Source organism: Dromaius novaehollandiae, chromosome 13 (assembly GCF_036370855.1).
Source record: "Dromaius novaehollandiae isolate bDroNov1 chromosome 13, bDroNov1.hap1, whole genome shotgun sequence".
Classification (NCBI taxonomy): domain Eukaryota; kingdom Metazoa; phylum Chordata; class Aves; order Casuariiformes; family Dromaiidae; genus Dromaius; species Dromaius novaehollandiae.
In genome coordinates this window covers 22,866,015-22,891,997 of record NC_088110.1, presented here as the reverse complement: position 1 = coordinate 22,891,997, position 25,983 = coordinate 22,866,015, and the positions used below count along the sequence as shown (strand labels likewise).

Sequence of the window (25,983 nt, the reverse complement as noted above, 5' to 3'; positions counted from 1 at the left end):
TCCTTGAAGTGTTTTGCTAATGCAGAAGGGTATCAACAGAGCTGTGAACAAAATGATTACACTTCCCTGTGCAGCTCTGAGTCGCACAACTGGAATGTATTATTTCCTTTAATTTCTGGTGCATCAGCTGACTTGAGTTAGCCTTCAAAGCCAATATCCCAGAGGACCTTTTCTTGCCAAAAAGTAGTTTTAAGTTCTGCATCATGCATTAGAGCCTGACTCTTTTCTTTTTCTTCTAGTACATCCACTTTGGCAGAGTCCGCTCTCCATTCCTGGAGGCACACGGCAGTCTCCTATCAATATCCAGTGGAGAGACAGCATTTATGACCCCTTTCTGAAGCCCCTGAAAATCAGCTATGACCCAGCCACGTGTCTGCACATCTGGAACAACGGGTATTCATTCCTGGTTGAGTTTGATGACTCTACTGATAGATCAAGTAAGCAAAACTCAGAAAGATCTAACTAATGTATGATTCATGCTTCAGTAGCAAACCTTGTGTGTAGTAAAATCTCAAGATCAATAACAAAACAGAAGTTGAAAACAGATACACAGCAGAAGAATATTTTTGCTAAACAGAAACGTACAACTTTGCGAATTGTAATGCAGAAGTCTATGCACTCACTTTTACTATATTGTTATTACCAGGGATATTGTGTATAAATCCTCCACTGGAGGGTGACATTTATTCTTATCGAACAAGTGTTAATGGCCTGCCTTTTGATTATCTCTTTATAAAATCACAGCTTTGTCTGCACGAGTCAATCTTCAGTAGTATGTATAATGTGTATATGTATAGCTGCTTAACTTTAAATATGATTCCGTCATTAAACATTAATAATCTGCCACTCACCTCTTTTGAAATGTTAACAGATGTTTTTAATGCGTTATAAATAATCAGTGGCAGAATGAACTCCTCAGTGGAAAAGCATACATACTTATCTCAAGCTTTCAGAGATTTAAGTAATACTGAGCTGCTACCATAGGGAACAGGTGTATGTGTTTCTGTTGCTTCAGTATAAACAAAAGTCCATATGTGCAAAACCCAGTTATGTATTTCAACAATTTGTTGCGACTAACTACTCTGACTGAAGCAGCTGTGTTTTTTGAAATGTTCTATAAATTCAAGTGATTTTCAAATCAAGATACTGCTACCAAATTCAAGATTTCCTTTCCATTGTTCCTTTTAAAGTTGAGTTTAGCAAAATGTATTGCCATTATGTATAAAGAGGTTATTTATTAAAGCTGGGTGAACTGGTAGCGACTGACCAGGAACATTGAGTAGCATCTGATTCATGCCAACTACTCAGCTTGCCTTGGAGGGAAAAGTTGAGGGACCCTGGATGAGTTTGAATGTGTCTGGTTAGGGTCATATCTGTTTAAAATGACTGTCTGCTTACCATGAGAGATACTAGAACTTATGGGATTTCATAATGTTCTTGGGAAGTGTTTGGCATGTGAAACAAATGTTTTGTCTCCTTGATACCAGTATTTTTGGTTGATGTTTGGAAACAGGCTGAGGAAAAACAGTACAGCTAAGATGACAGTGGTATAATGCATGGAGTTTTCAGGGTGTCGTATGAGGTTTTTTATCTTTATTGTTTATAGCTGTTCCCCCAGTATACTAGTTTCCAGCTAGGGAGTATTGTGGTAATTGTTCATTTTGGGGCTACAATATGGGGCTATAATACGTAATAAAGAACCAGGAGGTAGTGCCCTTTTATTTTCACAATACAAAATGCAGCTGTGTTCATGAGGTGGTGTTGGAGGAGACAGACTTACTAACAAGCTCATTAGTGATTTTAACTTTCTGTCTTTAGACCTGTTCTGCTTTTAATACCCTTTTACTTTATACAGCCATACCCCGCTATCATTTGAGGATGCGTTCCTGAAAAGTGTAGTGGTTTGCAGTTCCATGGATAACAAAGTCATTTTTTGCTGCAAGAATTGATGTAGTAGAGGTGGGGTGCATGCAACAGCTTAAGAAATACGCAGCATTTAAATACACAGGGGCCGTATCTGTGATGTAGAGGCAAACCTGGGATCATCAGGACGGTCAATTAGAGGGTGTGCTGGCCTTTCAGAGGCTGGCTATTCAGAACAAATCACAGCTCTGACAGAGCTCAGCTGCTTCATCCTGCAGACTGAACACCTGACAAATCTTTAGGCACGAGCATTCTTGTTGCCGCCTTCTGGACGGTCGCCTTTTTATCATCATCATCTTCCTCGGATGAATTCAAGTCAATGGAGAGTGAAAGATGAAAAACAGGGTAGTGATGACAGCTAGTGGAGAATGGTATTAAATGATCGGTGACAGAACTCCAAAATGACAGACAGAGAAGCAGCAAATCACGGGGTGTTGCTGTATAAACTGCCAGGTTTCCAAGTGCCTGCCTCCCTCCTCCACTTTTCTCTCTACTGTTGCTATTTCTGGTTTTTCTTTCTGCCAGCTTCTGTCTAACCGTAATAGAAATCCAGAGAAGAAAAGCTTATGAATGAATAAACAAACAAAAAGAGGCAACAAAGTTGAAGCAGAAGATGAAAAACACAAAATGAAGCGTGTATCCAGGATAGCGTGCAGGACTCCCAAGATGAGGCAAAACAAGACTTGGACAGAAGGTGAAGGTAGTGCTCCTGTTGGGTGTTTGCTTATGAACAGAGCAGGAGGATGAAGAAGGAAGAGGGTTGGGGAAGGTATGTACACGGGCCTGTCTGTGTGTGCGAGTGCCCTCTGCTTCAGGGAAATGAGCCTGAAATGCAGCTAGGGCTAGAGTAAAGAACCGATGTGATTCTTTCGCTCGCTCCTCATTAGAGTCTCTTTAAAATTCCCTTTTGCTTTGAAATTGCCAACACTTAAACAGTTGAGAGGAAGTAGAATGCAAAAATGCCTGGAGAGGGACTGTAAGTTCGTGTTTATTTCATGTCTTTTTTTAGTGTCCACTGTAAGAACCTGATTTTATATGTATGTGTGCCTGTGCTTAACCACTCACGAGCAAATGTTCAAATGAACGCGATTATTCACGAGTGTAGTCACTTGTGGGTTTGCATTTTTGCATAGTCAGGAATGGACGATATTAAGAGCACAGAAACCTTAATTCTGACTTTATAAGACTTGGCAGTATGGTCCCCATCTTCATCTCATCCCCCCCAAATTATCTTTGTCTGTCAGGATTTTATGACTGACACTTTTGCATTTATGCCAAGAGCTGAGCAGCAGTGGTTGAAATTAATTAAATGCCAATCTGTATAGCTTGTTTTATCTTACTCTTTCATCAGAAGCAGGCCTGCTGGAACAAACTTAGAATTTCAAATCTGCTGGCATTCCAAAAAAAGAAAGGGGGGAAAAAAAAGCTCCTAATACCTCTCATTGTTTTCTCCTTAGCATCAAAGTGATTAACTTATTTTTGGAAGTAGTGTTGGGATTATGTGCTTTGTACAGTGTTTTGCTGGAAAATTTAAGCATGAGGTACAGTTAAGTAAAATCAGCAAATCAGTCTCAACAGCTACAGATTTCTTAGCCCTTTGAAAGTAATTACAATCTGTAACTGAGCAGATGCTGTGATGTAGTGGCTAGCAAGAAGACTTTGTACAGTACTCCTGGTTCAGTCAGGAGGAAATGAGTTAAAACCAGCAGTACACAGAAAACCAGGCATGGATGGTTTCATTCACATTATTTACAAAATGATGAGAGGCCTTTTGAAAACAGGAGAGCAAAACCTAAGGAATATTTACCCATGCTTATGGATAAATAGTGCATTAGAGCTTCCAGCAACTTGGAATTTTGCCCACGGACAGATTGTATTTTTGGATGCTGCGTGGTGCGTAGACTGAACATTTTACAATAGGCACAATATCACCATTTTTCTAGGTACATTGGAGATCTTTTAACATTGGTTATGTAGTCTGAAAGCTGTGTCACAGTAAGTAATGGTTCTTGCAGATTAGTACTTTTGGACTTCTGTACATTTTCAAAAAAGATTTGAATGTTTGACACAATGTACTGATTCTACTGGCAGAATCAGTAAAAACTTGGATATTAAAGACTTGTATTGTCACTGAAGAAACATCAATATTTCTCATAGATATCGAGGCTTCACTGGGATGTTATTTAATAGATGTATCCATTGCTTTGTCTTTGTCATTGTACGTGTTTTCTGTGGTAAGACAATTCTCAAATCCCTGTTCCAGGAGAAGAATGTAGAATTTGTGTTGTCACCATGATTCTGCCAAACTCCATGTGAATTGGGAAAAGTTGTATTCCCTTTGGGGAAAACGGATAAGGAGACTAAGTTTATTGTCTCCAATTTGGTATAGTGAAATTAGACTTCAGGGAAAATAGTGCTATTTTTGCCTTGAACAATTTTGTCATAACCAAGTGAGTTGTAAAAGTACCTGACGGATAGGGGACTGTTGCAGTAAGACAGTTGCTCCAGCTGATTTTTCTTGGACAAGTTAAGTTGAAGGGGGATCTTACTGTGTTGCTATTCTGCACAGTTCAAAACCATGTTCATTAATGTATGTGTCTTTTGTTTTTTAGCAATCATGGGAGGTCCCTTGGAAAACCAATACAGGCTAAAGCAGTTCCACTTCCACTGGGGAGCCATAAACGAGTGGGGTTCAGAGCACACGGTTGACAGTAAAGCTTACCCAGCAGAGGTATGAGGGGAAAATGCTGAACAGTGCAGATGCTTGCATGGGCTGGACACTGTGTTTCAGGCTGTCTGTAACTGTAATGCTTGCTAGAAAGTACAGAATTTGTTTGACTTGAACTGCAGCTTACTAAGAATCAGACCTGCTAAGTGCCACAGCTCTTCTACCTTTTTATTAGTAAGTTCATAGCCACTGTATTTTCTGGAGAAGTTAGTCTTAAATTGAACATTAGCCACATGACTGAAAATTTCATTGGTTTTCTCTTCCCTGAATTCTCACGGTGGCAGCTGCTGGATGAGCCTAAGGCAGGCAGCAAAATATCATTGGTATTCCAGGCCTGTCCGGATGAAATGGCACAACTGCTGCTTTAAAAGGGAAAGGGTGAGAGAAAGCAAACAGAGGGTTGAGACAGGCAGTTATTTTCCCTACCTTAAGGAGCTTCCAGATCTTAGCTGATGTGGTGCTCATCAGACAGACAGCAAATGCTGAGGGAAAATGCACAAGCTCAGATCTCCGTTAAAAAGATTTGTAACTGCTTTACCTCTGAGATGCAGTAAGCTAAGTGTTCATAAGAGGTGTAGGACCTATTTTCCTGGGAGTACGGTGGATGCACTGTATCTTAGCTACTGTGTTTAGTGCACCTGCAGTCCCTACTGCCTTAAAAGGACCTTGTCTCCTATTACCAAACACTTGCAGAGTAATAAAACACATACTAAATTCTGTTTTCATTAACATGAATATTTAAAGCAAAAATAGAAGATTATTTAATTCTCATACTCCTACCTGTAACTGGAGAAGCCTGACCCTGCTCACCTTATATACGATAACTTCCCTGTGTATCTAAGCCCGAAGTCCTGGTTAATGTCAGAAAGTTTGTTGTAATAACTGTAAGAAATGCACAAAAAAACTTTGATAACTGGAATAATCTACAGCAGGCTTCTATGCTAATATAATGGTCATTGTGATTGTTTTATTTTCTGTTTCTACCTCGCATGTAAATGTTAAAGTAGCAAAATTTTTGTGAGTAGACAAGTACTGAGGCAGAAAGAGAGTTAATAAAGAAGATGGGCCCAAAGGGAAAAATACAGGTCAAGTTGCTCAGAGAGGAAGGTATAACAGGTATAAACATAATTATTTGCCAAAAATGATGAATTTGAAAAATGATTATTGCTTATTTTTTAGAAGATGATTATCTCCTTTTAATGATTTCATAATGATGCCTATTTCCTTGGCAAGATGTTTATTAACAGCAAAACTGTATGACTAAGTTTTGGGACTGGTGCTGGTTTTCTGTTTAGTGCACAAAACCTGTCATGAGAATATTTGTGTTGGGCATGTAACGGCACAAAGGAAGCTTGTGTTATGTTCAGGAGAAAGTTCCTTAGCAGAGTAGCATATTCTGTTCTTTCTGTTACGATAGATGGAAGTTTTCCTCAGTTCCAATTACACTAAACTATTTTTGTGCCTTTAATTAGCATTCCTGTAGTTCGTTTCCCACAAACAAAATGCCTTTCATTAGTGTGAAATGGTTCTTGGGCTACTGCTTTAAAAAAACGGGTGGGTGGAAGGACCATTATCTTCCAATAACATTTTTGTCCTTGCTTTTGTGGCCTCTGATTTCTGAGGTAGCTCACTTTAGCATTTCTCAAATTGCCAAGGACTGAATGTAGCAAAGATCAAAATAGGTCAAGTTTCCTGATATCATTGCTCTGCTCTGTGCATGTGTTGATTTCTCGTTCATTTATATTTCAGCTGCATTTAGTACACTGGAATGCTGTTGTGTACCCAACTTTTGAAGAAGCTGTAATGGAAGGTAACGGCTTGGCTGTTATTGGAGTATTTTTAAAGGTAATTTTACTTTATATAAAAGCTGCAATGATGCCTTTCTAGTGTCATTATTGGTAAAACAGATATAGTCCAAAATACTTCTAAGATTTTTTTCCACATCAAAACCACTGAATAAGGTAGATACTTAACATCTCCTATCTGTGTCCTGTAGCTAGGAGAACATCATGAAGGACTGCAGACGCTGGTAGATGCCTTGCCAGCAGTTAAACACAAGGTAATTATTTTTAAATGTCCACTGGTTATTGCTCAGCATATCTAGCGCTGTCATTCACCCTAAACAAGACTTTTAGAATAGCAAAACACTAATGAACATTTTCTTTTCACGGCTGTTGCTAATTATAGACTGGGGGCCTGGCTGATGTGTAGGGAGAATTGTTAGATTATAGTTGAGGACAAAAATGTTAATTTTTGAGGAGGAGATTGTATACTTTAAGCTTTCCAAACTCCTTGGTTTAAGAAATGATGCTCTTGAGACTGTGTTTCTGTAGAAGGGCATGAGACATGTTTAGTAATGCCGTTGCTGAAGCCGGCCCTTCTGCTTTCATGAAAGCAGATGCCGCTGGATTGACTTTTGCATTTTGCTTTCTGAAAGCAACTTACTATGCTGTGGAAAGCGTTGCTTTATTTCTTGTGGAATTAAGACTCTAATCTTTCCTTTTGGAAGGAGGAGATTATTGTTGCTTGTTTTTAAACACTAGACTTTCTGCTAAGGAAATGCAACTGTTTCTTCATAGTTGAATTCTGAATTTTCTGCCTTCTGCCAGGAGAGGGAGCACTGTGCCTCTGATAGAGCTCAGAAATCACTCACACTCCTCCAGGTGCTGGTTCCTTTTGAAAGTACCAGAAGACACACCTAGAAGTTTGCTGGCTTGTGTGTCCATTTGAAGTCACTGTGCCTTTAGCACAGTGAGAATTACTTTTATCCAAACAAAACAAATATTTATGGAAATATAGTGAAAACTTCCAGATAAAAGCCAAACAAGTCTGTTCACTGCCAGAGAAGACCTACAGAAATCTGTAAATATACATCCATTATGAGAATACGTAATGTTTTATAGCATCTGAATTTGAATTAAACTAAGGTCGAGGTCTTTCAAAAATAAAGTATCTAACGTTAGGCTTATAAAACTGCATGTGAGCTGCCCTGGCAGGGGCCTGATTTCTAAAGAGTGTCAGTTGCCCAGCAACTCTGTCAGCACTTGGTTTGAAACTTTTGAACACCCTTGATGCCTTGCCAGCACTATCACGGACTTAAGCACCAAACCCTAAGGAACATCATCCTGGCTTGAGGAAGGAGGAATGGGAAAATAATGCCTGCTCTGATGTTCTTGCACCTTCTTCTCACATGTTGGGTGAAAGCTTCCATTGGATGTCTCTTGTTCAACCCTCTATTTTTGAAAAAACTTTCACTGTAATACTTCTCATTCTCTGTGGGGAACCAATAAAGACTATCTAAGGGAAAACAAGATATTCCTTTCCTGCACCCCCAATATATCCTGGAAACACCCTTGGTATAAAATGGTTGTGTAGGAAATAAAGGGCTCCAAAGCTTTTACACGCTGATTGGTATCTCAGCTGTGGGAGTGCAAGTTCTGGAGACATGAATACCTGATGTGACTTGAATAAAATTTTAGTTGTCTTCCCTCTCCCTGCTGCCTAAAATCGTTTGGCTAAAAATAAAAGCACTATCATTTGAGATCTTTTGAGTACACATGTCAGAACTACCTGAACTTGCTCCACCATTCAGCCTTTTCCCCCCCCCCCCCAGTTTGCTTCTAACTCTCACAGAGACACAGTCTATTAGTCCTTCGCACACTTTTCTTCATTGAGTTCCTAATGGTTTGTGGGGACAATGGAATACTTTAAATTTAATCTATTCACTGGCTGCCTCTGAGCACAGAGTTAAACACAGTTTAACAATTTTATAACAACTTTATGGGGTTTTAAGTTATTTTTATGTAGCTTATTGTTAATGTTCACAACAGTTAATTTTGCATATGCATACATAATGTTCCATATTTAATCTCATTGTTAAGATCTTTTTAAATCTTCTGTGATTTTTTTCCTCAAATTACAATTTGAAAAAATAAATTCTTTTTCTTGTCTTTAGGACACGGTTATTGAGTTTGATGTCTTTGACCCCTCCTGTTTGATGCCTTCGTGCCCTGACTATTGGACCTACGCGGGCTCTTTGACTACTCCCCCGCTTACAGAATCAGTCACATGGATTATTAAGAAGAAACCAATAGAGGTTGATGAAAATCAGGTAAATTTTGTGCAAACATTTCATTTTATACCATACCTGTTTGACTGCCTGCTTCTGGAGAAGGGAAGTGAAGATGCACAGAAGTTGTAACCAGGACCGGCAACTTTCTGTGAAAACAGTAATAGGCAGCTGCTTCACACCTAGTGTTTGTTTGGGGAAGTACACTGACCTTTACAATAGCTAATATAGAGACCTCTGCGGTAAGCAGTATGAGATGCTTCTCTAGCTCCCCAAATAGTTTCATCTTGATCTCTGTCAGTGTCTTGTGCTGGAAACTGCACCTTGAAAACTTCTAACATTGTTAGAACACTGCATGTTTTTGCTCTCCCTAACAGGATCCAGCCCTTTTTAGTAAAGAGGGAGAAGAAAGGGTAGGTTTTGTGAAATTCTGTTCTGCTGACTTTTTGTGTGTATTCCTGATAGCTGCATGCATTTGCTCAGGAATCTTGCAGAAACTGCAAGGACCAATGCTCTCTTCTTCCCTTGGGGCCAGCTCTGAAGGTGCAGAAGGGAGAGAGGCTCCAAGACCTTCACGTACCTTTCCGATAGCCAAGGGTAGAGTGAACCCCATTAGGTTTTCTCCTTTGCTTTTGTAGTTGTGTTTACACTGTAGTTGGCTGTACTGTCCTTGAATTTTCCTTTTTGATTTCCATTTAAAAAGGACAGACAAAGGTTTCTGCAAGTGTTAATGTTCCAGAATTCAGCCCAGGCAGAGAAGTTTTTGGTCAGTGGTCTTTTCTGACGCTAGCCCTAACTTGTCACCGTGAACCCTCTACTGCTGTTAATTTTAGTACTTCCTTTTGTCCAATATGATGTTATTCCTTCGTATGTAAGAGGTGTAAGGACAAGTAGGAAATGGTCAGAAGGAGGGCAGATTGGAACTGTACTACAACCACATTTTTTGGGGTGTTCTTTCAGGATTTTTTGTGTATTCAAAGGAGTGATAAAAATTGAAGCATTACAGCATAGAATAAACACTGGAGACCGTTGCACATCAAGGGAAAACGTACTATGGTCCAATTTTTCATGCTTGATGAAACACTGAAGGAGAGTCATCTGTGCAATGTCTGTTTTTTGAGGCTTTAGTTAATAATAAAGTACAAGTCTAATGATGTGAGGTGAAATACTGTTGTTGTTTTTGTTTTTTTAAATAAGGCTTCTGCATGGAGCTAGCGTCCATCTGTAGTCAAGCGCCAAGCTAACATTTACCCTGAAGAATAGTCATGTACGTGATCTTATTGTTTTGGTTTACGTAAAGAAACAGGACTGGAAGAATAGAAAATTGTAGGAGAACAAGGAAGAGAGCTGAATGCGTACTGTATAATTTTTCTTTTCAAATCAAACTTTCTCTTTTTCTCTTGGCTCTTCTTCACTTTCATTCTCTTATGGCATAGAAAGGCTTATTGTTTACAGAATATTGTAATGCTCTTGTGAATGTTAAAAATCTGATCTGCTGCACGTTTTTTTCTTTCTTTCTTTTTTTTTTTTTTTTAAATCCTCAGTTATAAACCTTTGAAAGCAACAGCTACACAACTACCTAGATAGTTGCTTGTTGAGATTCCCTCTTTTCTGGGTGCCAGCGTATGCCAACAGAACTTCAGGAAGGATGTAAATTAAGAAGTTCAGAGAGATTTATTTAAAGATGGCATATGTTCCAGTGTTTGAATGGGAATCAGTTCTTTCTCCGAACTGACACATTCAAGATCTAATTTGCCTAAAGATGGCAGATGATTGACAGCTCATCTTCTGCACTGATATGGATGGTGGCATAATCTTTATCAGCAGGTGGAGAAGAAATGCCAGAAGTTCATGCTAAGATTTCTCAGAATGTGAATGTAGTAGTATATCTGATAGTTTCTAAGCATGAATGATTGTGTTTGGTCATTTACTCCAATAATTCTCCTGTTAGTGAAGTCACAAAATTGGCCATTTCTCATTCTCAGCTGGAGGCATTTCGGATGCTGCTCTTTACTTCAGATGGTGAAGAAGAAAAGAGAATGGTAGACAACTTTCGCCCTCTTCAGCCATTAATGAATCGAACCGTCCGTTCATCTTTCCAAAACATGCATCTCTTGAATGTTGAAGCACAGTCCAAGGACCATGCTCAGCAGATCGGGCCATAGATGGCCCATGAAATGTCAGTCCAGGTTGCAATACCTGGATATAACTGACATCTCTTTATCATTATTTCTCCTTTTTTGCAGCGTGTATATGCCATACAATTTCACAGCCAGCCATTTTCAGTTCTACTAAGTGCCATTGAGAAGGAGCGAATATTAACTCTTAGTAACTTTACTCACTTTAAAACAGAGTTCAATAAATGTTAGTGTGTGTCAGGAACTATTCTGAAGGTTAAAGGAAAAATAAGGGGAGGAGATCTTATTCCCTGTCTTTTGCCTGAATTGTTACATGTCTCTTCAAACACTCTCTCAGAGACTTGAATAAATTAATAATTCTGACCGAAAACAAGCAGGAAGTGTGAAGAAGTCAAGAGTCTATTAATACTGATCTGGTGCACTGTAGAATTGTTTCAGTGGTTTGGGAGGAGAGCTATCGTCTTGTTATTTAGAAAAAGACTTTTTATCTAATTCCTTTTTTTTCTTTAAAAGAAGAAAGCACTCAATCCTTGGTGCTTAGGATGACAAGAGGAGAATGAAAAATTTGATTTGTGGAATCTAGAGCTTTTCCATCACATTTGCTGCATGGTCACTATTTGGTATGGATGGAACCACAGAATGTCCACTATATCTGTACGACAAGCCAGAAGACATTTTCCAAAACCCAATAACAAATTTAGAACCTTTTAACAGAGAAAATAGAAGCCACCAACATTAATAGTGTGCCAGGAGAAGAGAGCAGGAGAAAAGAACTGCCAGTATCTCAAGACTGTGCAAGAGCAACAAATCTGACAAACATCTCCAGGTGATCCCAGGAAATAATCACATCAGAGGAAAACAAAATTAGCTGAGCCCCACCTGACCATGCTAATGGGGCACAGGGGGAGTGGATTTCTGAAACCTAATCTAGTGCTAGGAGAATGTGGACAAAATGCAGCATTCAGGTACTCAAAAGATTTTTCGGCAGCTCTTAGAGCACCAGTGTACTCTTTTGAACACTGTGCCTAAAGCTGTGCTTTTCTTAAGAGAGTTGCCTAGCTTAATGACAACTGGGGACCAGACTCTGCTACAGAACCTTAAGGAAATGAAGTTAAGTGGTGGTGGAATCTTATTTGGGGACCAGACAAAACTACCCTTTAAGTTGGCAGTTGTAGAGCCTTATCCTAGAGTTATGGTCCAGTTGGCACAAGCTTTATCTACCTCTGAAGCATACTACTAGCCATGATTTTCTCTAGAGCATGTTTCTCACTGCATTTATGTGCTTTATTGTATTTAACAGTGTGACTGTGCATTAAATTCATGTACAAAACACATGATCAGATTTTCTGATGAGGACTAGGTCTGTCTGTAAACTGATGACATGATCTTGACTGATTGTATTTAAGTATCTTTTTGGGGGACAGATGTTAATTGGGCTACTTCTGCCAGTAATCAAAGTCACCGGTTGCTGGTGTCATTCAGCACAAGAGATGCCAGGACGCTAGCTTGTCAATGCTAAATTCAGAACTTTGGGATTGCTACTGTTTTTTTGTTTCTGTTTTGTTCTTAATTTCAAGTGTTCAGTTTAAAAGCACTTTATGACATTTAACTTTGCAATGTTTCTGTTTAGCTGCTTGAAGTGCCCAGTTTCTGCCGCTGCTTCCTTTGTAACTCTACCTCAGGCTGTTGCTGTGTTGCAGCAGTTGTGCCTTTCTGCCTTGGCGATTTGAAATGTGCCCACTTAAGAGGGATTCTACGCTAAACAGTAAATGTCAGATCATCTTTCTTCTCTCCCTGTTCTGCTTTACTGTGCAGTATGCTTAACACTGCAATATGTAACTTCAGATTATTTACTTCTCCCAAGCCGTTGCTGCTTTGTTGAACTACACCATGTACGTCTCTGGCCTCACCAAACAGATATTTGCTATGTTTCACTTGCATTTCCACTAGTGTCTGAAATCCTTGGATTACACAGTTGTCACTGAGGACATAATCAAGCCTTCCTGGGCCTGCAAAGTGTAACTAAGGGTATCATAGTAGTACTAGTCTGCAAAACCACATCAGCGGTTGTTTTGCTAGAGAATGACAGATTCCAAAATAATTCTGGAAGGGAGATTTACAGGCCTGGCAATAGGAAGAGCATTCCTTACTTTCTGCTTGAGCGTACTTGACCTAGAGTCATTGTTAGGCTGGAAGTTTTTTTTTCAGTACTGTTCTTACAAACCATTTTCTGAGAAGGACCCTGTATAAAGATGGCAACAATTCAAAACTGGGTGCTTTGCAGGTATCTCGTATACCTTTGAGATTTTTTCCTACTCGTTATTAGCAGTTAGGAAAAAATGTGATGGAAAGTCATCTTAATGCTGCTGAGTCACTTGTACTTTTAAATGCAAAGGCAACATTAAGTCAGCTATAGGTAGCCTGCATCAACCAAAATATTTGAAACTACTGCATTATAAAATTTCAGGTGGGTACGGAGAAGTAAGCTGTGACATGGTCTCTGTGATGTCCGTGAGGAGCCATGTGTTTGCTTTATTAGTGGGGAAAAACCATGTGGAGTAAGGAGGGAACAACCTGGCTTAATTTGGCTCAGTTTGAATTACCAGCTATAAATACACGTGAACTTTTAACATGCTCAAAGCTGCAAGTTAAGCCAGCATCTCTAAATTAGTATAGAATCCCTTCATGTAAGGCACTTTTTTCTTGTGGTTATTAGTTTAAGGTCTTAAAAACAAGCAAACCCTCCCCATCATAAGTGGAAAGGGTCTTTAAATAAACTTCATACTACAGCTCAAAGTATTTTAGTTGCCTTGGTAATTTTCATAAAGTTTTTGTGCCCCTCTGATTCGCTAAGCTTGTTTCACTAGTTGATAAAGCTTTCTTGGCATATGCAAATGCAAAATACACATTTGTTCTTAGGGAGCTACTGTAGTATAAATGTTTAATCTTCAGGTGTTTCATAATGCTGTAACATACTTGTATCCAACTGAATTCCCATTGATTAGAGTTGTTCTACTGAAGAAAATTTTTTCCCTAATTGTGTAAGTCTTTCAGCATGCTCACTACCATGCAGCAGTCACAATGGTGTTGAATATTTTGTCTCCAGTGATCTAATTGAGATGTAAAATTCTCATACAAATTTAATTATTTTGTTAAAGTACTGTCATGGAAGTTTTACTAGAGAACAGCTGTATTATCCAGGTGTACAGTTAATAAGCTATATTTTCTGTGTATATATATTTATATAAAATCACATCTAAATATACAGACACAAAATTAATAAGTTTTCAGCAATGAATTTCAAATATCTCAAAACAGGGTCAGCCTTAAACTTTTAACTCTACTTTGCTAAGAAAATAAGCTTTACAAGGGTTTTCTGTTACAGTTATTTTGCTCCTATCTGGGTCGCTGTTGCATTCACATATTAGTGTTCTAGCATCTCTGGTTCAGGTAGACCGTATCTCAGTTGCAGGACAGATTGTCATATGTTGAAATTAGCAGACGGGAAATGAGTAGAAAGTTTATTTTTACTTTTATGTTACAGTGTCTGCGTTGGTATTGCAAAAGTTAACTTCAAGGAAAATAGTTCTACATGCATATGCATAATGTGTAAAGTGTGCATAAAATAGGTGGTGGGGCGTAATTCTTTTGTCATATTTTCCAGCCTTTTTCATGGTGGGGGACAAAACCTATGACTTTGGTTGTTGGACTTTAGCTAATATTTGTAATGATTTTGCACAACTGACCTAAGCCCTATTTGCAGATGTCTGCACAGGGTTCTTTCGACTCTTCTTTTAGATGGTATAATATGGGAAGGTCAAAGCACACAGTTGTATTTGCACTTGCATCGTAATGACTTTTGTCACTTAATACTCTACCGGGAGGCATTCCTGTGGCAGTAAGTACTATGGGCTGAAGGTTGTGGTGGGATTTGCTCTGAGGGGGGGTTAGCTGATGCGAGAGTAGAAGGTTTTGGAGGGGAAAGCTGCATCCATGTTGGTCCAGCTTGCTTTCAGTAACAGAAATTTCCAAGACAGGAGTCTTCCTATTAAATATTGCTCTGACAGAAATTTCATTCTCGATGCCTTTATAGCTGGAATGACTTTATTTGACACTGACTATTTGGTCCATATTCTTGCATATTCTTTCACACCAGTGCGTTTCAGGTATTCACCATATATACCTGACCTGTCTTTTGCTGTCTTCTGTTGTAAATGGCTTGCATTGGTATTTTTTACCTCAAGTCTGACAGGAGTGTATCCTTTTGGCTTTGAAAGCTATAGAAATGGAGATTGCTTTGATCCCCAAAATCTACTGGGCATTAGAGTACTAGAATTCTACATGGCTTGTTCGTGAGGAAAGGTCCCTTATTCTGCTCAGCTTCATAGTCAATGGTATTTGCTTTCAGATTTGAATGCTTTAATTTTGAGAGGCTTAACTTGTGATTCTTGACGTATCTTTGTTATTTTTCATTGTGTATCTCAGTTTCTTGGCAGTTATTCTATTGCATATTTTAATGTATATTATCTGCCTAATCATAATTTGCTGAAATAATTGTCTTTATGGGCCGCATATATAATGGGGAATGCCCTTTTGTTCTGCTAGGAAACAGACCTTTTTCTGAGTTTTTACTTGATGTAAGGAAACTTCTAGCTGCTGTATGTTTAAAATGTTAAATTAGCGTGCAGAAACTCAATAAAGAAGCACAGAGAAACCTGTGTCTGTATCTCATTGTGTAATTAAGCTCTCCAAGTTGAAAAGTAGCTTTTCTGTCAAGAAAATAGCATAGTTCCTCCCTCAAAATGAACCAGTTCATTATGAGTAGAGTCTAATCAGATGTCAAACACTCTGTGATACTTAAAAGCTCTGAAAGACTCTGCTGAACTGTATTGTAATTGGAACGAACGAACAACGGCCTCTGTGTTGCAGCACTACTGACGACAGGATATCCCATCGCTTGTTGTGTTCAGCTGGATGCAACGTGCTGGCCAAAATAGGACTGCAGATTTTGAGGCTCTTTGCTAAATAACTTCATTTGATACTTGTCATTAAACTCAACCTAAAGAAACTGTCAGATGAGCTCTTTTTTGTATAGTAGTGCGCTTAGTTTTATCAGGACCAATTATAATGTGTGGTGTAACGTACACTTGAGTTTCGCATTTAGTGGGTCTGCAGTTCTTTTATTGTTCTTATGGCTACAAGAGTCTTATCAAATAGCCCTAAAAAGATTTGAATAAAATAAGAAATTACTTTTACCAATAAAAACTGGCTACAGGTGAAATAAATTCTGCTACTCTGTCTCACTGCTAGCCACACTTAAGGTCTAGATGTCATGCAGTTATGGTATGCTAAGCTGAATTTGTTCCAACAGGTTTCTGCTTCTTTTGATGGAAAGGTAGAATATATTCCTGGTTAGAGAATTCCCCCATAAAAATAGTGGTACACAATTCTTTTGTATAAGGCCTTCCAAACTGCACTATTTAGTACCATTTGTGGTAGGCAAGCTGGTTCAGCATGAAGAAGGCACAGGCTGAGGCTGAGGCCACCTTTACTATTACTGTTTAAGGCTTCCAGAAGCTGCTGACACTTCCACTTTACCCAGGAGAAAAGCTTATAAGTTCTTGTATTAATATAGCTAAGGTGTTTGCTAAAGAACCAGCTTATTTGGTTCCAGTAGGCTGTCTTATTTTGATCAAGGGAGCTCTCCCGATAAATGGTTAAGAACATACACATTACTTCTAACAAATGGCCAATTTACTTCTGATATTGGTAATTATTTGTCTTTCTGACAAATAGTTCTTTCTGTCTTTCTTTTTGATGTGACAAACTTAAAGTGCCTGAGTATTAGCATATGGAGAACTGATTGTATAATCAAATCGTCTTCAAAGATTCTGCAGAATAACTTGGGGACCTGAAGAGAGTTAATGTTCATGGTCAGAACTGATAATAATACTTAGCATTTGTGAAGTGCTTTGAAGATATAAAGCACTATATGAAGACACCCTAACACCATGACTGCAAAGTAGGTATTTTCTCAGTAACACAAATGGAGAAACAGTTGCAGAATTAACTCTGATTAATTTGCAAGAGTCAAACATGCACTTAACTTTAAATACGACTGTTCAGTGGCTGTTATTACTCAGCTGATTCTTGAGCTGGTGATTTTCATATGAAAATGGTGTCAAAACTGAGGCTGAAGTCTGGCAATTCTTGGTACCAGTCTGTTAGGAAATTTCCTTTTGGCAGAATTGGATGCAGGCAGAAGAGGGCAATTTGGTCCCATTCATGTAGAAGTTGATGGAAGATTCTGTGAGCTAGATGTAAAATCAGGAATAAGATGCCAGTCATTAAACAGTGAATTTGTTTGCATTAAGATAAGAGCTTAAGAGTCTAGAGCACTGCTGAAGTAAATGCATTGATAAATGACTGTTCAGACAACTCTGCAATTAAGTTTGAGCGTTCATCTGGAAATACCTGGTGCGTGCTTATGTTCTCCTTCCAGTCCTGCCCGCTGGGTTCTGAGGCAGCAGAACCTGCTGGGACAATCCCGTGAATACTGCAGGTACCGAGGGGTTCTACTTCTAGAGTCCTGTGAATGTTTTGCCTAGGAGATAGTGTGAGATGAGGTAACAAATAAAATATTGGTAAATCTTATTTTGAAAAATAATTAAATTACAATGTTAAGCTAGCAGGCTGAGAAAAGGGTTTTCAGATTGCTTGTGATAGGTGTTCACATCCAAATGGCCACCATCGTGACAGCTGCTGAGTTCAGAGAAAAGCAGAACATGCAAAGTGTAATATAAAGGAATTAAAATGTTAAGCCTTTTTCCCAGTGCTGGTACAATTTGACTAACTGTAAGTGAACTAGAAATATGTTCACGTAACAGGCAGCAGATCAATTTTAAGTTTATTCAGAAGCAAGATTTTCGGGAACGTTATGTGATGTTTTCCACAGTGTTCTGCTGTTAATTTTTATTTTAAATTAATTTTATAGTCCTTTCAATCTATTCAGGATCCCTTTTCTGTCTGAAAACTAGAGAGAAAGTCTGTCTAATACATTTATCTTAAAGTTTAGTTTCCTAAACGGTAAATAACCTAGTATTGTCTAACAACAAAAAGAGTAAAAACAAAACCAAATGCAAAAAAAGAACCCCAGACACTTAGAGTGAGAATTAAACTTAATGGCGATGAAAGGAAACACTGGTGAAGTTCTCTTTTAATATCTACGCTTTAAAACATAAGTGTTAGGTGAATGTTTCATAATCATGCTTCCTGGGCTGATTTTTCAGAAAGCACCAGCTGTCCTTTCTCTGGAAACTGTGGTTGTTGCTGGCTGTATGTTCTAACCTGAGGCATCCCAGACAGTAGTCACCTTGGAAAAATCTGCCTTTCTCTTTTGAAGAAAGGTATATAATTCTGTACCCTGCAGACTGGGCCCACTTTGCATTGCATGGACGATTGCAGAGTGTGGCTGTCTTAGTTCGGACAATCAAGGAACATGCTTCCTGCAAGGGTAACTTTTCCCTAACCTTTCTTTCTAAACGTGGATGCTCGTGTAAATGGGGAAGTGGCGGCTGCTCTTTGAGGTCTGTGACTCGTTGTGACTAAGCCCCGCTAGGTGTCAGGCGCCGCTAGGTGCTTGGGCAGGCTGCTGCGGAGCGCCCGGCGCCCAGTCCTGGCCCTGCAATGGTTGAAGGCGGTCACGATGCCCGCCCACTACCTGTGCAGGTTACCTGAGGATGTTGCTAAAGTGTCACGTTTTTCCCAAAGATGCAGATCTCACGTTTCTGAGGGGTATCTTGCAGAAAACCTCTGACCCTAGTGGCTGCACTGAAGCATGTCTGAAACTTCCAAGGAGGAGGATGGTCCAGGGAGGAAGGATGCTGACCTTGGATTTCGGAGCTGGGGCACGACTTCTTGTGTGACGCTTGGCAAGTCACTCGCAGTGACGCAGCTCCTCAAAGGTACCAATTCCTGCTCTTGACGGGAACGCTTGCACTGAGAACCCGGGCTTTAGCCTCTGAACTCATCTCCTGTCTCACGACAATAGCAGGAGCCTCGATTTGTTAAAGCATTGGCTCCTTTAGGCACTGTTGTGAAGTAGCCAAATAAGCCTGCTTGGATGCCAACCCCATGCCTCCCTTGCGACAGAGTGATGGGAGTTGCTCACTTTGCCTGCACGCTTGCAGACTTGGCGCTCTGCGAAGCCGGTCTGTTTGGTGGTGTAAGAAATGACAGGCCGGTTTCTGCAGTGCCAATGCAGAAATGCAGAGCTGCAGCAACTGGGCCTTGGCTGTGCTTGTGTGAATGTGCCCCATAGAAGAGTACAGAAAATGCATTAAAATATGATGAGGCTGGGGGGGGGGGGTAGGAGATGCTGCATTTTGCTGAACTCGGGGGGGTTCCCCCTTCACCCCCCCCCCCATCCTCTTGCATGAGAACACAGTCCTGTCCAGAAAGGAGGATGAACGGCAACAAAAAATCTCCTTTGCTGGCTCTCCATCCTGCTGCCTGAGACGAGAGCCCTGGGGAGAGATCCGCCGGCGGCGGCTTTGCCCGCTCCTTCTCGGCGGATCTCCCGAGAGGACCCGGGTGCTCTGTGCAAGCCCCCCCCATACCCCCCGGCCTTCCTCCTCCTCCTCCTCCCCCTCCTCCTCCTCCTCCTCCCGGAAGATGGGCGGCGCATGCCCGCCCAACAAAAAGAGCCACATGGTGGCTGCGGAGCGCCCTGCAGCGCCGGCTCCGCGCTCAGCTCCGCGGCTCCGCCGCCCCGCGCCGCGCAGCCATGTCGGGCAACGCGGTGAAGAAGAGGAGCTCGGCGGCCTCCTCGGCCTCCTCGCTGGCGCAGGAGGAGGAGAAGCAGGCGATGGAGAAGATGCTGGAGCCGGCGGCGGGCGGCGGCGGGGCGCAGGAGAACGGCTGCGCCCGGCCGCCCTCGCCCTGCTCCGCCGCCGCCGACGGGGTGGCCCTGCAGCGCTCCATCACGCTGCTCAACGGCGTGGCCATCATCGTGGGCACCATCATCGGCTCGGGCATCTTCGTGACCCCCACGGGCGTGCTGCGGGAGGCCGGCTCGCCGGGGCTGTCGCTGGTGGTGTGGGCCGTCTGCGGGGCCTTCTCCATCGTGGGCGCGCTGTGCTACGCGGAGCTGGGCACCACCATCACCAAGTCCGGCGGGGACTATGCCTACATGCTGGAGGTGTACGGCTCGCTGCCCGCCTTCCTCAAGCTCTGGATAGAGCTGCTCATCATCCGGCCCTCCTCGCAATACATCGTGGCCCTGGTCTTCGCCACCTACCTGCTCAAGCCCATCTTCCCCACCTGCCCGGTGCCCAACGAGGCTGCCAAGCTGGTGGCCTGCCTCTGTGTCCGTGAGTACCCGCAGGGCCCCCCGCACCCTTCCTCGCCTCCTGCCTCCCCCAGAGCCTCGCTGTCCTCAGCCCCATCCCCGCGCGTTGCAGCGTGCTTTGCAAGCGTGCAGCTCCCCAGACTGGTGTTGGGTAATTTTGAGCCTCGCGAGAGGAGGCATGGCCCCACGCTGAATGAATGGCAGCAAAAACTGCCCAGAGCCCCGGTTACGGGCTAGCGAGCATCCACCAGTGCTTTGTGGAAACCAGTGAGTGATTCAGCGCAAGCTGCATTTTGTGCATTGGGATGAGATTTCTCATGGTCTCGGGCGGCAGCATGTCGGGGAGGGTGTAATCCCAGGGTAACGGTACTGTGCTACGGCACTGTGCCGGCTGGGATGGGCACCGGTGCGTAGTCCTAGATTACAATAACGGGCTATTGGGAGATTATCTGTCATGAGCAGCTGGTGCTGAACGGGGCCTGTGCTGCAGCACTTAGCTGTTTTCAGCACCATTTCTGAGATGAGCCGTTTTCCAGCTGTGTGTGCGTTGTCACCGGGCTAGCAACCTGTTGTTGCTCGTGAGAGTTATTTCTCGTGAGGAGCAGGCTCACAGAGCAGCTTGGTTGTACAGTGACAAATTTGAGGTCACTGTCTGCCTTGGTATCCAAATTGCCCTCTCCTGCTGCAGTTCTCATCTCTGCTATTCTGAAGTCTGCAGTTTTGCCAGTGAAGCCCCATTTCCCATTCCTTCTGGTCACCCCAGCCAAATTCCATATTCTTTAAATTCAGGGTCATTTTCTGCCTTTCTTTCTTCATTTCCTGTTTGATTTGTTTCACTCACACTGTGAGTTTCGCCGTGTTACACTGGTAGTTGTGTCACATCGTGAAGATGTATATTTGGGAGAGGATATACTTCTTTGTGAGGGCTTTATTAAGCATTTATTTGGTACCTGAGGTTATAATCAGGTGACTTTTTTTTTTCTTTGTTTTGAGATTGTGAAGAGAAGTCTACTTGTTTGGGCTATCCAAATGGAGGTTTTATTAGATTCCTTCACCACCTGGGTATCACCGGCATTCAAAACTTGCAGCACATGGTTACTGTGGGATGATACATTATCTGCAAATCTCTGCATGCACAAACTGAGTCTTGCACAGATATATTATATGACTAGCTAGCAAATCTCATGACCAAATAACAAGCAAGGTAGCAAACTGTGCTTTCTTTGGACAAGATTGAAGCTTATGTCCCAGATAAATTTTTAGGAATGTCAAGGCAGTAGGCAGTCATATAGACTTTCCATCTATGTTTTTAACAAAGTGGAATGTAGTTGTCCTGTATTAAGGACGTATAGTCACCCAACTAAGAAAGACATAGCAAGATTAGAAAATAGTTCTGCTGGTTGGTTTCTTGGAGAAAGTAGAGCCTTGTGGAAAATCTGCTTTTATAGCTTTGTTGCTGGTTTGCAATATGGTGTCTTGAATGGCAGAGAGAAAAGGGGCATGTGTGCACGTAGTCTTCATACTATAACTTGTTTGTTGACAAGCTAACAGAATTAGGGAGATGATTAGGTGAACTTTCTTATCATCTTATACCAAAGTTTTGCTGTGCAAGAACATAATGTAGTTGAAAAAATCTTTCAGAATGTATTTCTAAGAATAATAATTAACTTTTCATCTGCAAGAACTTTCCCCAAATACTTGTCATTGGGTGTCTCTGTTCCCATTTTACAGATCAGAAAAGAAATACAAGGGTAAAGTAGACTTGTCCATGGCAAGATCTTTTCGGGGCAGGGTGGATCACAGCATGAGACTTCTTGACGCCAAGTCTCCTGCCCGCTTTTGCTTCTCTAGTGAGTAATATCAGTGTCTCCAGCTTTCTTATGCTAGCAATTAGTAGTTTTTCTGAAGCAGAATTTATTCTTGAACCTTTACCTTGAAAGGCTCAAGGAAAAAGTTGCTAGTTCTACAAATCTCCATCATTTGCATGTGTTTCTTCTTTAAACTTTACTCTTGCCCGCTGGCTACTATTTTGTTTATCCTTTGGATTAAATTTTTGTTTCTCTTTTGTTTTGAAAGGTTAGTTCATCATGCATTGCCTTCAGCAAGTTAGTTTGCTGTACCTTTGATCTTTGGAGTTAGCTTTTCTACTGTCTAGTGCCAAAACCACATCATGAAATAGGAACAGCAAATGAAGTAAATCTGGCCCAAGGACTTAGCTAGTCACACGAAATTTCGATGGGCTGACAAGCAGCTTTGTTACATGGTTGTTTCAAGCGTACCCCTAGTTGGTGAGAATTTTTTTCAAGAGCTCTAGGGTAGGAAAAATTGCGTGTTTGGGCATATGCTTTAGAGTGTATCTTAACAGGTTACCTCAGAGATGAATGGTTTGGGAAGCAATAAGGGATTTGCGGGCCCTGTACTGGAATACCAACGATTTACTCTATAGCCAAAGCCCAGCCATCTAGAACACTACCAGCTGTATTCTTTGCAAAGTTTATATTTAAACATAAAGTGGGTTTGGCTGTTTGATTTCTGGTAAGGAGAGAAATATGAAGTTACGCGTTTCCACTTTGAGCATTACTGGTGTCAAACAGTTGAATAAGTTATGTGGTGTTCAGGATTTGCCCCCATGAAGTACAGAAACAGAATTCCTAGGCATTAAGATAATCTAAATAAATCATACTCTTGCAAGAAAGAATATTAAAAAATCCTTGGAAAAGGGAATTTTGTTCCTCTTCAGGTTCTAAGGAAAACAAGATGGGTGGTAAATACAATTTAGCTACAAATGGAAACTTTCTGCAGTCAAGATTGTAATCTACAGACAGCTGATATTCCTCACCTCTTCTATAAGACAGCACAAATGCTTATTAAAGTTGCCAAATTAAAATGTGGGAATTCATTATAAGGAATTCTTCTGTAGCAAGACAGGTCAAGCTGTTCATCAGGAGTGTAACTTATTTTTATGTTCACTGTGAACCAGCTAGTGCTCCCCAGTTGTAAGAATTTGCAGGCAGTTTGGTTTAAGAGTTTGCAAGTTGTGAGTTACTCAGGTAAGGATCCCTTTGTACTGTATTGAACTAATTTATTGGTCTCAAACAGCATGTTGTTATTTCTTCTGTGTGATTGGGTGGCTGATACTTTTAGGACTGATAAATAATAAAACCAAACACTGTCGGATAGCAAAATCAAAGTTCACCTGGTATCTAAGCATTTTTAAACAGAAAAAGTTAAAGTTCATGAAACTGAGAATTTGTGGATCTGCATGAAAACCCAGCAGTCATCTGAATGCCCTCAGATATGATCTCCTTTAAACCAAGTGTTCCTCCATCTACAGAGGGTGAAGGGACAGTCAATAGATGTTAAATGTCTTTATTTGATGACTCTACATTATAGTATCGGTATTCTACATGCTAAAGAATTAATCTAATTAAGGATTCTGTACTTCAGATCTTGATTGTGCATTTGATGCTATGTAAGTAAATAAGAATCTCTTATAGTAGCTGTTGGGGTTTTTTTCTTATCTTGAGAAAAGTCACAGTGGAACATGTATTTGCACTGCACTTCTGACATGCTCATATGTTTTGCTTTGTCTTTTTGCAAGTATCCCCGATTTATTCTGACTTTTACATTGATTTAAAAAAACCATGCATGCTTCTTAGCTGAACATTCAGGTAGCAAGTGCATTTTTGAAAGAACTTGTTAATTATGCATGTTGCAAGACCAGCTTATTGACATAGCAGAAGTAGGATCATGTAAAACTGTTCCATCCTTTTTTCCTGTTGTGTAGGTGGTGTCCAGGTAATGACCTGAATAATGACAGAGAATAGTATCCAATTAAAAGTGCACCTGTGATGTCTTGTAGTGCCAGTGGGTCAGATTCTCTTTTATGGCCAGCTTGTGTTACATTTCTTGGATTTGAATTGATGTGTCTGAACAACAACAACAACAACAATACAGAGCACAACCTCATTACAGTGTGTGTTCTGGAGATGGCTCAGGGATGGAAAGTTTCAAAATATCCAGTTAAAGATAACTTGTATACTTATTATTTCTACCTTTTAATTTGCAGATTTCCTACATGTGAGAAGTCTTTGAACATAGGGAACATTCCCTGTGGATAAGAGGGAGAGGGGATAACGCTCCTTCCAGGCCCGAGCAGGGTTCATGCTTGGTGTTTCACAAGTGTTTATCCTGTTCTTCCCACAACCGCGTTTTTATTCTGCCTGGCCTGCTCTACCCTCAGCATGCTGCATACCAGGCTAGTCTATGACTTGCCCTTAAATATATTTTGACAATATAATCTACTCCACAGAAGATGGAGGAACTCTGCTGGTTACACATAAAGTTACTCTTAATCTTTCATGTCCAGTCAGTGATTTGATGGTTAACTTTTGAAGCTTTTTATCACTTGTTCATTATATATGCTAATCTGGCACTAATAATGGCATTATTGCTGCAGCAAATGCCATTTGCTACTGCCAAAGCTAAGGTATATTAATCTTCTTGAAGATTTCTTTAGACTTTCTTTGCTGCTCCCGAAGTCATATTTTGTGCACTCCTCCTGCAAGCATGAAATTCCAGTTAAAGGATCACATTTGTCTTTTTTGTTACAGGCAGACTAATAGTGGAAGAATTAGTAGCAGTGGGTGCAGAGCTGAGTCATATGAAACAGCCCAGGTCATATGGAAGCGTAAATGGCTGCCACTGCCCTGAGTACATTGTGAGTTAAAGAAGAAGAATGGTATCAAATGCAGGGTTTGGCAAAAGTGTGCAAGTACATGCCTTGACTGCTTGCCAAATTGTAGCCATAGTCATTAAGTGAGTGTTCAGTGGCAGCGTTTCAACTAGAAACTGTACGTGTTGAAAGCAAGAACGTCTTTATCTGGTACTGATGTTCTACTTTAAATCTGACAGTTTGGCTGTTTGACCAGCTATTTAAAGTCAGCTATGGGTGGATTTTGAGCTCATCAAGTATTAGCTGGTAAGCAAGAAGAGAAGACATCTTACACTTGTCTGTTTAAGGTGGGTTTATTCAGTGGCATTGATGCTTGGAATTAATCTGCCATAGCAAGCAGGGTATGAAGCTTTGAAGCTTCACCCCCCCCACACCTCCCCCGAAAGGTGGATTAGATGACTAAGCTGTATCTGTAAATACGCGCTTTTTTGATCAGGATGGAAGGAAGGGGTCTTTGTAGAATCCCTGCTGTATGGTTAAGGTTGCAAGACTGAGATTGCTTTTTTAAATCCACATTTAATTAGAGAGAGTAGCATTAATGAAAATAGCCACTGACACTAGCCGCTCTCCTGAAATGGATAAAGATTTGGAGGACTCTTGTAACACAGCATGTAACTACTGCATTTCTTGGCACTTCTCTTTTGGCTCCCACAACAAACATTGCATTAAATTTTATTGTATTTGAATGATTTACATTACCACTGAGATCCTTCAGAGTCTTGCTCTTCTAATATGAACAAATTGGGAAGGCTTTCTTAGAGAAACTCACCATGAACAGTCTAATTTAAAGCAACGTCACTAAGTATTTTAAATATTCCAAGAGCCTAATGGTCCAAATGTCGGATGTGGCCAAATGCAATGGATCAGAAAGTTTCTTGCCAGCCAGCACAGAGAGCTGAATCCTGACCGGTTTGAGTAGCATGTTTCAGGCTAAAACCTGCCTACAGTTCTTCATTAAATTTATGACCAGAATTTATCACTTGATGCTGAAGTGCAGCCACCTTCCTGTGGATTTGTACTAAAAATGAGAAATTGTGGACC

At 40.8% G+C, this 25,983-nt stretch overlaps 2 protein-coding genes across 7 annotated transcripts in view; both read left to right on the top strand.

Moving 5' to 3' along the window:
• Positions 1 to 15,572, top strand: part of CA5A (carbonic anhydrase 5A) — a 32,783-nt gene extending 17,211 nt beyond the window's left edge. For 3 of the 6 annotated variants that reach the window (XM_026107934.2, XM_064519784.1, XM_064519785.1), the window contains 6 exons: positions 240 to 437; positions 4,536 to 4,654; positions 6,401 to 6,496; positions 6,648 to 6,710; positions 8,607 to 8,762; positions 10,706 to 15,572. In XM_026107934.2, the coding sequence (XP_025963719.2) occupies positions 240 to 437; positions 4,536 to 4,654; positions 6,401 to 6,496; positions 6,648 to 6,710; positions 8,607 to 8,762; positions 10,706 to 10,885 (812 nt within the window). In that variant the 3' untranslated portion in view covers positions 10,886 to 15,572. The other 3 variants (XM_064519789.1, XM_064519787.1, XM_064519786.1) reach the window with 3 other exon arrangements.
• A 3,943-nt stretch (positions 15,573 to 19,515) lies between these two features.
• Positions 19,516 to 25,983, top strand: part of SLC7A5 (solute carrier family 7 member 5) — a 43,609-nt gene continuing 37,141 nt past the window's right edge. Inside the window, exon 1 of the mRNA XM_026107936.2 lies at positions 19,516 to 20,229. Within this exon, the coding sequence (XP_025963721.1) occupies positions 19,644 to 20,229 (586 nt within the window). The 5' untranslated portion in view covers positions 19,516 to 19,643. The remainder of the gene's footprint in view (positions 20,230 to 25,983) is intronic.